Source organism: Drosophila simulans, chromosome 2R, assembly GCF_016746395.2.
Source record: "Drosophila simulans strain w501 chromosome 2R, Prin_Dsim_3.1, whole genome shotgun sequence".
Taxonomy (NCBI): Eukaryota; Metazoa; Arthropoda; class Insecta; order Diptera; family Drosophilidae; genus Drosophila; species Drosophila simulans.
This window is the reverse complement of record NC_052521.2, coordinates 3637053-3651180: the sequence shown is the minus strand read 5'-3', so window position 1 is coordinate 3651180 and position 14128 is coordinate 3637053. Positions and strand designations below refer to the sequence as shown.

Sequence of the window (14128 nt, the reverse complement as noted above, 5' to 3'; positions counted from 1 at the left end):
TCTGCATAAAATTTAAGAGCAACCAGACTATATAATGCACTCAATAGAAGTCAATGAAAATCGACATCTCAATACTTATGTAAGAAGTTTAATCAAGAACAGCGTTACAAATATGTACAATTTGGTATGGAAAACATTGATCAGGTAAAGATCAACAACTTATATGTGTTTACTATTTGACAGCTGCATTACGACCTCATCGAGCTTCATCGGGACCGGTATAAAAGGAGGAAGGCCATCTCCCGACCCTTGAGTTCGTAGCCGAGATCAGCGAAGATGATTGCCACAACGGTGTGTTTTTACCTGGTGGTCTTGGCCATTCTCATGGCCTTCCTGTCTCCCACCGCAGATGGTTGCTTCATCCTGCTTGCGTGCCTGTTGAAGTCACCCCTCTGTCCGTTCAACACCACCTCATCTGGATGATAGAGTGATTTTTTTGCTTTTGTTGCCCCTTCCCACGCCCAATAAATACGATTATGCATTAAAAAATATATTTACTCAAGACCGAAATAAGAGAAAGAGTTTTCAACTTCCTTGACAAAAAGGACATGTTTGTCGTACTCATTTTATTGAGCTTTAACTGACTTAGTCAAGGTCAATCTCGTCTCTCGAAACTCAATCAATTGTGGATTACTGTTTAAAATGTCTTTCCTCCATTGGAAATCGCCCACGTGGCACCTTTAATCCCATTACGCATTCGAACAGTGAGCCTACGTGTTCCACGCGATATTTCGGCCATCTTACGGGCTGCCCACACTCCCAGTCGAACATGCTGGACTACCTGACGTATGAGTGATATTTAATTAATTGCAATCTCCCTGCTGTTTGCACTCGGTAAATTTGAATTACCAACCGGGGCAGTCTAATACGACTCCGAGGGCGAGTGGAGCACCCTCCCCCGCATCCGCTGCCCGTTCTCCTGTGCTTGAACACGTGTAAGTTCGTCCCGAAGTTTACCATCCCGCCCCAGGCTGCCACTGGCTGGCGGCGACACAGGCAAAAAGTCGTTTGGAAAGGGCGGCGGAAACTTTGACACGACTTGGCGACGACAGCTTGCAACATTGTGGCGCCTCTAAGCGAGCCGCACACACTTCGATTTTTACACCTTTTCAAACACTTAAAGTTGACTTTACATCGATTTGCTTCTATTGTCACCCCGAAATTGGAAAACGGAATGCGTTTATCCCCCGTGAACTTGGAACACCGAAAGGGAACGTCGTTTGTGATGGGACATCAAACGGCAAGTGAAAGTTAATTTAAGTGCAGGCAAACTTGTTAAGCAAAGAAAATCCGCACTTTTAACCGAAGGCCTTCAAGAGATATGATATCATAACTATTCCCGTTACTCGTATGATTCGCTTAATACGAATCTGTATACTCTATAAAGTATATATATTCTGGATCAGAAACATTAGCCGAGTCGACCTGGTCATGTGCCCGTCTGTCCAACCCGAAGGGAATAATACTGTCTCGGATATTTTGGTTGCCACGCTTTAACAATTTATAATGGCCCACAGCTTTAACTTAGCGTCGCTTTTATTGGCCATTTGGTATTTAGCCGCTTAGCCGCCAGATGCCAATTTTGAACCCTGTTTTGCTTTCTCTTTCCAGGAAATTCGCTTTGCGGCCTGGCCTGTGGTTCGAATTCCATTTCTGTTTAGCCCAAAAATGTTATCCTTTGTGCGTTCGTTGAGTTGAGTTCGTATGACCGAATATTATTTTGCCCACCTGCGAATTCGCATAAGCATTGTTTCTCCAGCATGGTTGAATGCATTTTGTAATGCCTGGCTCGGTTCTAATTAAATGCTAACTCAAAGACAATCAAAATGTGAATGTGGATTCCATTACTCTGCTATGAAAAGTCAGTACCTTTTTGGCTCCTTTTTTGGTAATAAGGAAATGGCCTGGGATGCTTAACGTTTTGTAAATTTAATTCTGCACTGCCACAATGAGTGGTGACTGAATTGTTAGGAATCGAATGTCAAACAATAAGTGTTGCGAATGCAAATCGCCAACATATTTTGGATTAACTCGTAAAAATAGGGGTATTTACACAGAAGGGCTTTCATTTTCAGCGGCTACTTTCTTAGCGGCAGAACAGATTTCGCCCGTTAAATACTAGGCCTGAATTACTCAACACTTTTATGTCAGTTCTGGAAAATAATAATATTTAAATTTAAACCGTTTTACACTCTGATTTGACGACTTTTATGATACCTTTAACTTAGGTAACTTAATAGTCTGTGTCGTGACTCTGTTTTTTTACATTCTAGACTGATGGTATATCCTTGGCTAAAATTGATAAATAATTAATATGAGAGCGGTAATTTTATATTATTATGAAGTCATGATAGCTCTGCACTGTAATGATCTACAATGTAATAAAAAAAAACTTGCTGCAATCTTTGAGTTATTATTATTGTCAGTGCCAACTAAGTACATACGTGTTTGTAAGAGCTGCAAAATGTGTATCTTATTTCGCTCTTTAAACAGGTATATTAAATTAAATATTTTTTTCGTTTTTTTCTCAAGTCTACAACTTAATTTCTCTGAACAGGTAATAACAGGAGCGTGAAGTTTGCCTGAGTTCTCTTTGACTAATTGAGATATAACGAAGTCAATACATTGAATCCGACCGCACACTGCGAGACAGGAATACTTCCACGGAAGCCCGCTTAAATGACCCGAAACGACGTGATCTAAGCGGAAGTTTCACTTGGGAATTGCCAAACCAGGACACGTACTGACAGCCGCAAAAATAAAAGCCGCCGAACGAGCTTTACACCTAATTAGTGCCAGCAACTAATGACAAACTTCACACTTGCCTGATAACTTTGGCTCTTACTTACTCAACCGGCCAAGCATAGCGCAAAGGGGATGGGATAGACAGAGGACAGGATTTGGTTTTCTGATGATGATGTATCTTTTTGGGGTCAGGAATTGCTTTGCTTGTGAAAACAGCGGACTCCGACGAAAATGATTTAGAATGTTTAAAATATTTTTGATTTTCTTTTTATTGACCGTTGAAATAGTCGGGAGTTAAATATAGTATTTTCATTATGATGATTTAGTGGTGGTGGTCTTAAAGGGACAGATCTCCAGCCGGTATAAGCAGGCCCACAGAAGCAAGGTGGACTCTACAGTGGGCACCAAGAAGATGATCAGGCCGGACACAAGGACCAGGTAGAGCCACAGCACTGAGATATCCATGATTGCGAGTTAAAGTTCGCAAGTGGTCGCATTGATCGCTAATTTATAGGTGCTCGCTTTGCTCGAGATCTATTTGACCAGATGCGACCTGGTCAAGTGTTTGACCTGAATCGCAGAAAAAAACATTTGCACAGCTAACAAGCCCATGGGCAGTGGAACCTTGTGGGCCTTCAATGCACAATTGAGCACAAAACGTAATTTCCCATATGTAATTGACACATTTTAAACTCATCGGAATTAAATTACCATTGATGACGGTTGTGTAAGAGGAAAATTAGACATCGAAATTGGATTTGTCATTTCGAATTCACGACTGTGGCCACAAATAAGAACTTGGCGGATATTAAATAAATCTAATTTGGCAACTAATTTGAGTTTTAATCCATATGGAGCTGTTCAATTCTCTGCCGCTTTTTGTTGTAACATACATTTGGTGCTTTTGTCAGACGAGTTATTATTACATTAACATATCATCATTTTTTATGTTGTAGTATTAATCCCATTTATATTAGTTTCATTAAAGTTGATATTAGGAATGCAGATTCTAGTGATGCAACATTCGAAAAATGTTTTTATTATTTTATTATTTGACTTTCCAATTATTATAAAAATATATTATTTTACCTATTATCATTTATTTGATTGTTTCTTTTATTTTATTATTTTCTCTGATAATAGAGCATAGAACATTTTTAAAACAATTTTTTAAATATAGTCGTGATTGTCGACTATGCAGTACCTATAGTGGGAGTGCGACCGAGAAATTCCGACATTTTTTTTGACACATCGAAGGAAAATGGAAAGAAATAAAATAAAGCTCAACTATTTTAAACCGACTAAAACTGTTGAGCTTTATTTAAATTTTATTTAATTATATAATTTTTCTTGCCAAATACTTGCGATTAGCAGTTAGATTGGGCATGCAAAAAAAAACGTTACCGATAGAAATTGCCAAAAAGTGTATTATAATAAAAATAAAACATTTCTATGGAAAAAGAGTGGGAGTATCAGCATCAGGAAAACAACTTGTGCTACTTTCCAACGAATCTAACATGCCCATTTACATTCAAAAGTAACGTGTAAAATTACCGTAGTTTCTTACTTGCCTAATTGCAAGAATATTTAAATTAAAGGGTATCGCCATATTTCGGCATATTCCGGCCATATATCAGGGCCGGGAATGCCTTCTTCAGTAATCGATTATATTGGTTAGTTAAAAAAATTGTTATTATTGTGTGTATCCTCTTCTCTACAATGCTATTGTCATGATAAGCAGCTGCGCTACGATGAGCAAAGTAAGAGCGCACTTTGGCTCAATGGCAAAGTTAAAGCTGCACACAAATAGTTTTAAACGCTCTAGCTTTCGGAAAGAAAGCGATCTCAATATCCGTTTTTTTTTTTTTTGAGATGAATTCGTTCTCGGTTTTTTGCTTGTTAAAGAAGAACATGAGAGCAGACTGAAAAAGTTAAAGAGAGACAAATTTTGAAAAGCCTTTAGCGGGCCAACACAGATTAAAAAAAATATTTGAACTCCCGGATAGAGGGCGATTTATCGCGCAGAAAATTGTCTTTTCATAAGACATATTCATAAGACATATTTTGAAATCTTGGTTTACGAACACGCCTTATTTTTTAATTTCGTCACCAATTAAAACCTTTAGGGTTATGAGAGATTATTTTGTAATTTGTACTTATCAATCTTTATCTCTCAAAGATACCGACCAAAACTCCCACGTCCACACTTTTTCATTTGTGTTCAGTTTATTATTTTTCTTGCCAATTTCCATAGCTGTGCCAAAAAGAAAATCGAACTTTCTCGCACTAGCTGAGTAACGGGTATCTGGTAGTCGACTATAGCTTTCTCTCTTGTTGTATTCGTTTAAGTGCACTTGCCAAGTGCGTCATGTAACGCAAGGAAGCGACGTACGGAGCACCTTTCCCCATCCGGGCAGATATTTCACGCAGTCCACGCGCCGACACACTCATTAATAATGTATTGTCTGCAAGTCGTAAACATGCCTGACTTTTTCGTGGGGGCGGTTCCTTCTGTTTTATAAGCAACTTTAACTTTGTCAACAATTAAGTCCGACTCCATTAATGATAATACCAGGCGACAGTTGCTGGAGCCGAATTATGCAAATTTTAGCGATTTATTACATTAGGGCACATCTTTTTGGAAACTGATAATCGCTGTTGAATTTGTATTCTTCACATATTATTTTAGATTATAGAATCTAGAGAAAAGTAATAAGACCAGAGAAAACTAGCTACCTGTTGCTCAACAAGTAGGAGAGCTATCAACTGCCCCCTTTTGGATATCAAAACATATATGTTCTTGACAAGGATCCGTAGCTTAGCTTGTCGATCTTACAATGGCCGTTGGTGGGCATTTTTGTTGATTTCCAATCCAATCGTCTATGGTATCTTAAAAATATTTGAAAAACACATTTACTTCAACTTTAATACAGCTGATAACATCGTTATGTCCCACAATATCAGCAAAAAGCTTTTTTAATTCTCTGGTTAAATAGCGTGTTTTCTTTTTTGAAAAGCAAAACAGTATAAATATCTGAGTGGAATTGCTTAGTGAAATTTTGAACTTATTAGTACCTTAACATAACATTTGCAATTTAAAACAGAGGGAGACAGAAGTAAAATCGAACAGGAATTTTTGATTTTCATTTGTCCAAAACTGTAATACATCTGAATACGGAGAATGGGGCAAAGTCCATGCTATTATACTGGCAGCTATTGAACCAAAACTGTATCATGCTCCTGTACAGAATAAAAGTCCAGTGTTTTAGCATTGTTATCCAATGGTACCACAAGATCCGGATGCAACGCATCAACGTAGCAAAGCTGTGGGACGTCACCGCTTAACCGGAATCGCTTCATAACCAATCCCTGCAGCGTCTGCACAGTAATCATTCGCGGGACTTTTTTCTCCCAGGTCTCACCCGTCAGCTGATGCCTTATGGAAACATTAATCAAATTCGATTGCTTCGCTTGACTACGCGGTACAAAGTCTGCCGGGGAACCATACTCTGTAAACACATACATATATTTTAATAATATTTGAATACCCAACGCAGAAAGTAGCTTACTTTTAACCAGCAGTGGGTAGGTGCGATGTCTTCGGCAAAACTCCCGTAAGGAGTCCGTCCCACCTTGCGTCGCCTGCATCCAATCTAGAGCATACTTTTTCCAAATATCGTACTCGGCTCCACGTCTCTGTTCCGCTGTCACCTCGGCTTTATTAATGAACTGCAGGCTGGCTATGCTAGCTACAGCCTTGGAGAACATTTCATCAAAGTTTGATTTTAAGTGCGGAGTCTTACTCAGGCGTTTCAGCTGTGGTAGCTTGTCCAGCTCGTTAAACGCATCAGCCTGCGAGGATAACAATATGACAGTAAATTTTTTAGTACCGAAGAATAACGCTGCCCTACCTCATTCCAAATGGGATTGTGAAGCAGGTTCAGCTGCTCCAGCGAGACAAACATATTAAGCTTTTCTTGTGAATCACAGTCGGGAAGTTTTATCTCCTCGATTCCATTTTCCATGATATTCAATAGGCGCAAAGTCGTGAGGTTGCCCAACTTTGCCACCTGGTCAAAATCCATAATGTTCGTGCGGTGTAAGTCGAGTTCATGTAGCTGCTTAAATATTTTTGTTCGATCGACTTCTGCTAGCTGGCCGAGTGAATTCTCCTGTAAGCCCAGTGACAAAATATTTGGCCAGAGAAGCGCTGTGTGCATTACATCCTTCCAGTCGGAAAAGCCACAGCTGCGAAGGTTGATGCGCTTAAGGTGCCGAAATGAGGGCTCAAGCTCCGTGATTTGGGATGACGTGGGCAGGACCAATCGGTTGGAGCTGAAAGGTTTGGCACATTAATGTGGCACACATCAGGGCATGGCTTTTCACTTACCTCAGGTTCAGGTTGGTTAAGGAGGGTAGCTGTTGCGCTATGCTGGCCACGATCTCCCAATTCCAGATTAAGGTATGGCTGACGTTCAACGTGGTGAGGTGTGTCAACTCCTTCAGGTACCCGGCAGCGTTTACCGGCGTCTGGTCTACACTCACCTCCTCCAGCTGCTCGAACTTGCTTTGCTTGCGAGCGATCTTGTCCATGCCCACGACTTCAAAAAGCGATGCCTGCAGGCTGGCCTGAGCTTCCCGGATAAGAGACTCGTCGACGTTGCTCGAGTCGTAGTTTAGGTACCGCTCCCGGGCAGCGTCCTCCAGGGTGGCACACGGCCCTACCTTTCCCGGTCGGATGAAGCTGCCTCCCGTGGGTGTCTGCGTCTGAAAGTAGCGCTTGCCGTCCACGATGCCGTTGTGTTTGCCACGTAGTCCGTCATCCCATTCGATTCCTAGCCAGGTACCCATATGGCCGCTCACCTGAAATACGGATAGCAGGTTGGGATTAAGTCTTATGCATGCGGAAACCAAACCAGCCAACGGCTTACCTCTCCCACATAACGCACTGTGCCGTAGTTGTCTCCAATTTTGATGCGGGTTCCTAGGGGATAAAACAGCTGCACCTCATCGATAATTCCCACCATCGCTGTGGCTGTTTGTGGTTTCCTCGGCGCCCACACAAATATACACGGCTGTTACACACTCGTTCACGCCTTTGTGTCTGCCTATTCGCAGCTGCTCCCAGAATGTGTTCGGATATAGTTGCAAACGATTTCTCCGGGGTTTACATCAACATTACAGCTTTGATGAAGAGGAAATAAGGCTTTGCGTAGGTCCTGAAGCCTAAATTCAAAGTCAAAAACTTTTATTTATATTTAGTGTTTAGCCAAATGTGGTTGTAAGAGGATATCAATGAAATACCTATTCATTACGCGGACTGGTCACACTTCAAAGGGCGTTAAATGAGCAAAACGTAAGGTTTCGTAACGTAACAACGTAACGTAAAAATTTGTATCTTGTTTGGCATTTTTAAAAAATGATACCTTAAATTATTACCAGGTTTATGTACTTTTCAAATCAAGCGATTATATCAAGCCTACCTACGTAATATAAGGCATTAATAACAAATAAATATGTCAAAGTTGCTGATAAATCCGATTTCATGACCCAAAACTTTTATTTTCCTGTAATTTTCTATTTGACTTTTTTGAAAAATGCAAAAGATTGAATCTACCTAAATGAAATGTGCTAAAAACAATCTCAGCAAGACTTTAAAAATAAAAAATTTGATGGCATTATAGAACAACTTTGCGAGCATGTGAGTTCGCAGCGATTGATTGAGGAATTGTGAATTTGTTGTTTCTTGGGGCCTTTATTATTAATATAGTTATTCATTATTTTGAAAGGTCTATTTATATACGACTGAAGCTTAAAATATGCATGAAAATATATATAAAATAGGAAACAAAAATCAATTCCCAATTTGAAGATCGTGTTTTAAAATGCGAGTTACATAAAAAGTGTTGAACTTTAAATGACCTTTTTTGAGATTATTATTTGATTGGGATTTTCGAGGAGATTGCATTTTCTACATAGAAGTGCTGACATTTACGATAGTAATTTCGATAGTGCTGCCTATACATACAAACCAAACATTTTCAAATTTATATATTGTAGTAAGCTAACGGCTTGTAAATGTGTTTATCACTAGCTGTTTATTGTGGTAAGTATTTTATCAAAATAGGTTTAGCCGTTTTCGAGATATTCTCTAATTTTAAGATTTTTAGAAAAAATATTGAGATTCGATAGCAGCCCGCGTCAGACTGTACCCAACATGACTAAATGTACATTGCTGACATTTACGATAGTAATTTCGATAGTGCTGCCTATACATACAAACCAAACATTTTCAAATTTATATATTATACTATGCTAACGGCTTGTAATTGTGTTTACCATTAACGCCCGTTCGTAGCTGTTAATTGTGGTAAATATTTGATCAAAATAGGTTTAGCCGTTTTCGAGAAATTCTCTAATTCAGACTACGCAACATGCCTAAAAGTACATCAACGCCATCTTAAATGTAATGTAAATTTCGAATCTTTCATATTGGGACACATAAAGGGGAAAGTTAATTTGAAATCAGTGTTTCCAAATAAGATCTGAGTGATGGAGCCATGAGTCTCTACATATATATGTGGTGTGTTTTTGGACTTCATATAGTGTCCTGCAAATGTTTATTCTGCACTTGTGCATTTTACAGCAGAATTATATTTGATCAGCGTTGTTAATTTTTCGCAATCATACTTATGTACATTCATTTACTCCAGTAAATTTTACTATTAGATTGCTATTACATTAATTCTAACTTATTCCCAATTAGAATCTGAAAATCTATTCGGTATGATTTGTCTTCACCAAAAAAGTGGCGGATAATGCAAAACCGGCCAGTGCGAAACTAAATAAAAACAAGAGGGATCGCTATAGTCGAGTTACTATCAGATACAAGGTACTCAGCTAGTATTGCTGACGAGAAATTTAAACATATTTTGGCATATCGATAGAAATTGAATTTTAAAAGTGTGGACGAGACAGTTTTTGGCGGATTGTGGGCGTGGCTATATCAGTAACTGCGTCTCAGCATGCTTATTCTTAACATTCTAGCTTGTTTAGTTCCTGAGATCTCCACGTTCATACGGATATTTCCGTACGGCTAGGTCGACTTGGCCAGAGATCCTGAACGAGAACACTTTATACGGTCGAAAACGCATCATTCTATCATTTACATTCTATCTACCATTACATTCTATTCTATCATTGAAAACTCAGGTGCATTCTTATGAAGCATTTTATATTACTGATGCAGCCAGTTTAAAATTGTTCAAATCGACTTTTTTGGTTTGCTCTTCCTGCAGTTTTGCAATGCTGCTGAATGGCTGCGCCAATTACTGTTAATTGCAGTTGGGTTTGCCTTCTTGTAGAGCACGGTAATATCATTCGTATATACTGAAAAAGAGTGGATTTTAGTGAGCTAATTTTTGAAAAAAAAGCAAAAGATAATCAGAGATAAAAAGATAGTCAGGGTGTTTCTGTCAAAGATATATGTGTATATATGATTGTAAGTTTAACAAGTATATTTTCTTGCCGGCACCGCATTATCATCTTTTCTGGGTCAGGCGCCCCCCAACCGTCGCCCACTGCTAATCCAATTTGCGATTGACGACGGGCGGTTGCAGTGGAAATCCACATCCGCAGATGTATGTACACATTTTCATATACATACAAGTGCTCGGCGTATGAATATCAAACTTTGCCTCCCTCGTCGACCCAATGCAGCCGGTACATTCATTTTTGGCGCCCAATTTAGCAAAGAGCAAATGGGCGAGAGCGCGTGCGCCGAGAGGAAGAAAGTGAAAGCTCGACCAAGGACAATGTGCGCCAGCCGCGCTAAGTCCCAGTCGCTTGCAGACAGTCGCTCAGTGAGAACGTCGCGTTTTTTTCGCCACCCTTCTTCTTTTCGCCCAGCGAATTGCATGCTTAATGCAGACATGCACTCAATATGTAATTAAACATAAAAAAGGAATAAAGCATGTGCGATATCCGCGGGATTTGCTTTATAGCGTGAAAAATTCATCGGTGAATCTAGGGGTATCTCACGGAGCTTCGGACCAGAACACGTGGCAGTTTCAGGCGGAAGACTTATAGGTAACGGATGGAAAAATCGAAAATCGTGTCGGCGCGAACGGTCTTTTTTTCTTTGATTTTTTGCCGAAGTTTAGTAACTGCATATGTACATATGTAGCACTGTCGAAAAGATTGTTGAATATTTCCCTAATGGTTTTCCAATGTCAGCATGTACGTATATTTAGAAAAGCTATAAATGTGCATATGTACGCCGTCGTTGGTTAAACCTGATTACTTAACGATTTTTGTGAGTTATTTAATCTAATCAACAATATCCTACCGTTCTATATTTGTCAGCACATTCAAGTTAGCTATAACTATGATAGATACGAAGCTTGTGGATGGGTTACAAATATGGATCCAAATGACTATAAAAGGGTTTTATAACCCCGGTACCTTAGTCTGTTTTTCCCCTAAAAGCTTTCGTGTTCTTGACAATGAAAATAACAATGACTGCGGCTGTACGTCCGTCCCATGCTAGGTTTCCGCTTATAGGCCTGCAGCTGAACCACCGTATTGGTTTAATTTGTGGCCTGATCTGGCATTATTCATAGCCACCTTGCGGGAAACACGCCCAAAAGCGCCCTTTAAATATGTACGTCGCTGGCTAACATTGCAATGGGCCCGCACATTGGCCTTCGGCTTTCCGCTTTGAGGTTTTTGGTTTTGGCCCTTGGCAAGTGGCCAATGGACAGCTGCGACAAATGTCAACGCTGACATGAATTCATATTCTTTGAGATCTATGCCTGCAGGCCGTGTTTGTAAACTTAGCACCTGATATTGCACACGCTGCAATGCGGCAATCTCCTAGTAACCAATGTTTTGAAAACATCCCTGGCATTGTTCTAGGCGTGGAGTCTACTTCGAGGACAGCTTCCCCACCATCCAGTTACTCGTAGTAGAAAGCTATTCCGGCCCTATAACGTATATATATTCTTGATCACTAGCCAATCTGGTCATGCCCATTCCGTAAAACGTCGAGAAACGAGAAACTGCCTAGTAGAAAGTTAAGATTACGCAAGCAGAATAGCAACAGATAAGAAGACTGTCACGCCCCCTAAACGCCACAAGTTGCATAAACAGTCGCTCCCACACTTTTCGAAAATGTTGAACTATTTTTTGATGGTTATTTCTCTTGTTAACGTTGTGTCCGTCCGCATGTCCGTATAAGCGCGAAGGTCTTCGGATGCTGAATGTTATTTATATTTCTTCCATTTCCTATCGATATACCAACAACAATAAGAATTGGGACTTTATTTTAAAAGCGATGTTTTAATTTAACTCTGTTTGTAATGCAATACAACTACTTGTGTGTAACTTCCTTTCCGAAAGAAGAGTTATTTAGTTGTAAATCTTGTAAATTTTTTATGAAATCCTCAGAACAGGGTTCGATTTGGATTCGTACGTTACTTACTTACCAAACATGGCACGGCTCAAAATACTAACAATGGTGTTTTTTCAGAAGTGGTTATCTCACTACCCTAGACGCTTCACATCACAGCCTTAAAATGGGATGGGACTGGGCAGTCGGCGGAATATCCGATGAGATTCCGAGGACAACGGGACCAGAATGCATCAACTACATGACAGATCGACGTCGCTGGTTGGAGACGATACTACTGTCCGCCCTCTTCATCTTTATAATGCACCGCTCCTGGCAACGCCTAGCGCCGATTAAACTTCCGCCGCCGAACGAGATACAGAAGCCACACAGTCCTACAAGACTGTTTCTGCTTATAGCCTTGTCAATGATCTTTGGCATTGAGATGGGCTTCAAACTCTCCGGACAGTCAATGATTTTCGCCTTGAATCCATGTCATGTCCAGTCCTGTCTGCAGGTTAACAATTTGTCATGTGGATTGTCGTAGAACAATTAAAAATACATGGAATACTTACAGATTTATCTTTTGGCCGCCAAGCCGACGAAGACGACGACAGCGCTCTTTCGTATACAGATGAGCAATCTGAACGGCCCATTTCTGGCTTTTCTTTTCCCCGAGGTGGAGGGCCGGACATATCCCTTCGAGCAGGCCACCTATTGGATCCAGCATGCACTGCTCTATATAATACCGATTTACATTATCCGAAGCGGTAACTAGGAGACGCCATCTATTTGGTCGGGAAAGTACTCTTGTTTTCTCTTTCAGGAGCGTACACTGTCGAGGACCTCAGCGAGTTCCACTGGTCCCATATAGGTACCGCCTTCATGCTGTTTTATCACTTCGCTCTGCTCTCTCCGCTCTCGATTGTAAGTGGCCTTGAACAAAGTAACTTTGCACATTTAGCAAAACCTCTTTATTACTTTCGAGCAAAAATGTTTTACATCTATGCTCATTCATTATTTACAATATATCCAAAACGTCTCCTGTCACTAAAACCTTCCCTTCTTTGCAGTTTACTGGTATCAATCTGGACCACATGCTCTGTGCGGCGATGTCAGATCCGTTCCAGGGATCAAATTACCGGATATTTGCGTGTTGCCACCAAACACTGCTCTGTCCGCTGCTGAGCAAGGGCACGGTGGTGCTGTTCGGACGCCGGAATTGGAGCAGTAGCGGCCTGAACGGAGCGGGAAGTATGCCGGAGACGAGGAGCGAGGCCGCCCAGTATCACCAATTAACTCAAGGTGACTATGCCATGCAGGAGGAGGCGAACTTGCGACACCGATATAGCAACCAGGAAGCGGTGGACGATGGACACCCGCATGACGCGGGCGAAATGGCGTCCCTTACAGCGGAGTACACCATGCCAACAACCAAGATCGACTAGTACTTACTGCGTCTATTATGCCTGTCAATTCACGAGCCACTACGGCTGCGGTCCACGTTTTGCAGATAGCCGCATTGCCCGATCATACTAAAATATGAAGGATTTTGTGAGATCTGAGAGAGGTGAATGTATTTAACAAAGACGTGTAGATAATAACAAATAAGGCTAATTTTCATGCTCATCGAGGTTATACTTCTAAACAAAACAAACACCACTCAAGAGTTATCGAGTTAATTCTTACTTTGAAGAAAAATCAAAAGTTACACCACTTCAATGATTAATAATAGTGTACGTGTCTTAAATTGTAAGCCTATAGCGATCAACAGATAAATTCAAAAATCAAATCGAGCGCCAAGGGACGGGCAACTCAAAAGGTCTGTGTTCGGTCTGGCAGCACTGTCCAAGTGAACTGTGACCCGTTTATCTGCAGCTGTTGCCGAATCTTAAAATAAATAATAAATAGTCGAAACGGCTGAGACCTGGCTTTGGTTGGACATGGGGATTCATGGGAATTGGGGCAGTTTCCTGTCCCGCGCCGAAGTCGAAC

At 40.6% G+C, this 14128-nt stretch overlaps 4 protein-coding genes across 4 annotated transcripts; 2 read left to right on the top strand and 2 right to left on the bottom strand.

The window, feature by feature from the left end:
* Positions 1-240: 240 nt before the first annotated feature.
* LOC27208035 lies at positions 241-504 on the top strand. The gene has a single exon (XM_016183657.3). The coding sequence runs from the start codon at positions 277-279 to the stop codon at positions 421-423; it is 147 nt and encodes a 48-aa protein (XP_016026075.1). The 5' UTR covers positions 241-276; the 3' UTR covers positions 424-504.
* Positions 505-2996: 2492 nt separating this feature from the next.
* On the bottom strand, positions 2997-3374 carry LOC27206148. The gene has a single exon (XM_039291555.2). It carries the CDS (start codon positions 3208-3210, stop codon positions 3058-3060), a length of 153 nt encoding a protein of 50 aa, XP_039147489.1. The 5' UTR covers positions 3211-3374; the 3' UTR covers positions 2997-3057.
* Positions 3375-5639: 2265 nt separating this feature from the next.
* LOC6733187 (tubulin-specific chaperone E) lies at positions 5640-8065 on the bottom strand. Its single transcript, XM_002080227.4, has 5 exons — positions 7677-8065; positions 7136-7608; positions 6657-7080; positions 6315-6597; positions 5640-6254 (listed from the first exon to the last, which is right to left on the bottom strand). Exons 1-5 carry the CDS (start codon positions 7770-7772, stop codon positions 5959-5961), a joined length of 1572 nt encoding a protein of 523 aa, XP_002080263.1. The 5' UTR covers positions 7773-8065; the 3' UTR covers positions 5640-5958.
* A 4255-nt stretch (positions 8066-12320) lies between these two features.
* On the top strand, positions 12321-14054 carry LOC6733186 (transmembrane protein 164). Its single transcript, XM_016167470.3, has 4 exons — positions 12321-12650; positions 12711-12903; positions 12960-13060; positions 13207-14054. The coding sequence occupies exons 1-4, from the start codon at positions 12321-12323 to the stop codon at positions 13579-13581; spliced, it is 999 nt and encodes a 332-aa protein (XP_016026070.1). The 3' UTR covers positions 13582-14054.
* Positions 14055-14128: the final 74 nt, after the last annotated feature.

What these genes read in the sequence shown, in the direction of transcription:
- LOC27208035 (XM_016183657.3), top strand. Translation starts at nt 277, where the DNA reads ATGATTGCCACAACGGTGTGTTTTTACCTGGTGGTCTTGGCCATTCTC.
- LOC27206148 (XM_039291555.2), bottom strand. Translation starts at nt 3,210, where the DNA reads ATGGATATCTCAGTGCTGTGGCTCTACCTGGTCCTTGTGTCCGGCCTG.
- LOC6733187 (XM_002080227.4), bottom strand. Translation starts at nt 7,772, where the DNA reads ATGGTGGGAATTATCGATGAGGTGCAGCTGTTTTATCCCCTAGGAACC. An exon ending in CAGTGCGTTATGTGGGAGAG is followed by an intron (nt 7,609 to 7,676) that starts GTAAGCCGTTGG and finishes TCCGTATTTCAG; the next exon opens with GTGAGCGGCCATATGGGTAC. An exon ending in CTACCCACTGCTGGTTAAAA is followed by an intron (nt 6,255 to 6,314) that starts GTAAGCTACTTT and finishes ATGTGTTTACAG; the next exon opens with AGTATGGTTCCCCGGCAGAC.
- LOC6733186 (XM_016167470.3), top strand. Translation starts at nt 12,321, where the DNA reads ATGGGATGGGACTGGGCAGTCGGCGGAATATCCGATGAGATTCCGAGG. An exon ending in GATTTACATTATCCGAAGCG is followed by an intron (nt 12,904 to 12,959) that starts GTAACTAGGAGA and finishes TTTCTCTTTCAG; the next exon opens with GAGCGTACACTGTCGAGGAC. An exon ending in TGCTCTCTCCGCTCTCGATT is followed by an intron (nt 13,061 to 13,206) that starts GTAAGTGGCCTT and finishes CCTTCTTTGCAG; the next exon opens with TTTACTGGTATCAATCTGGA.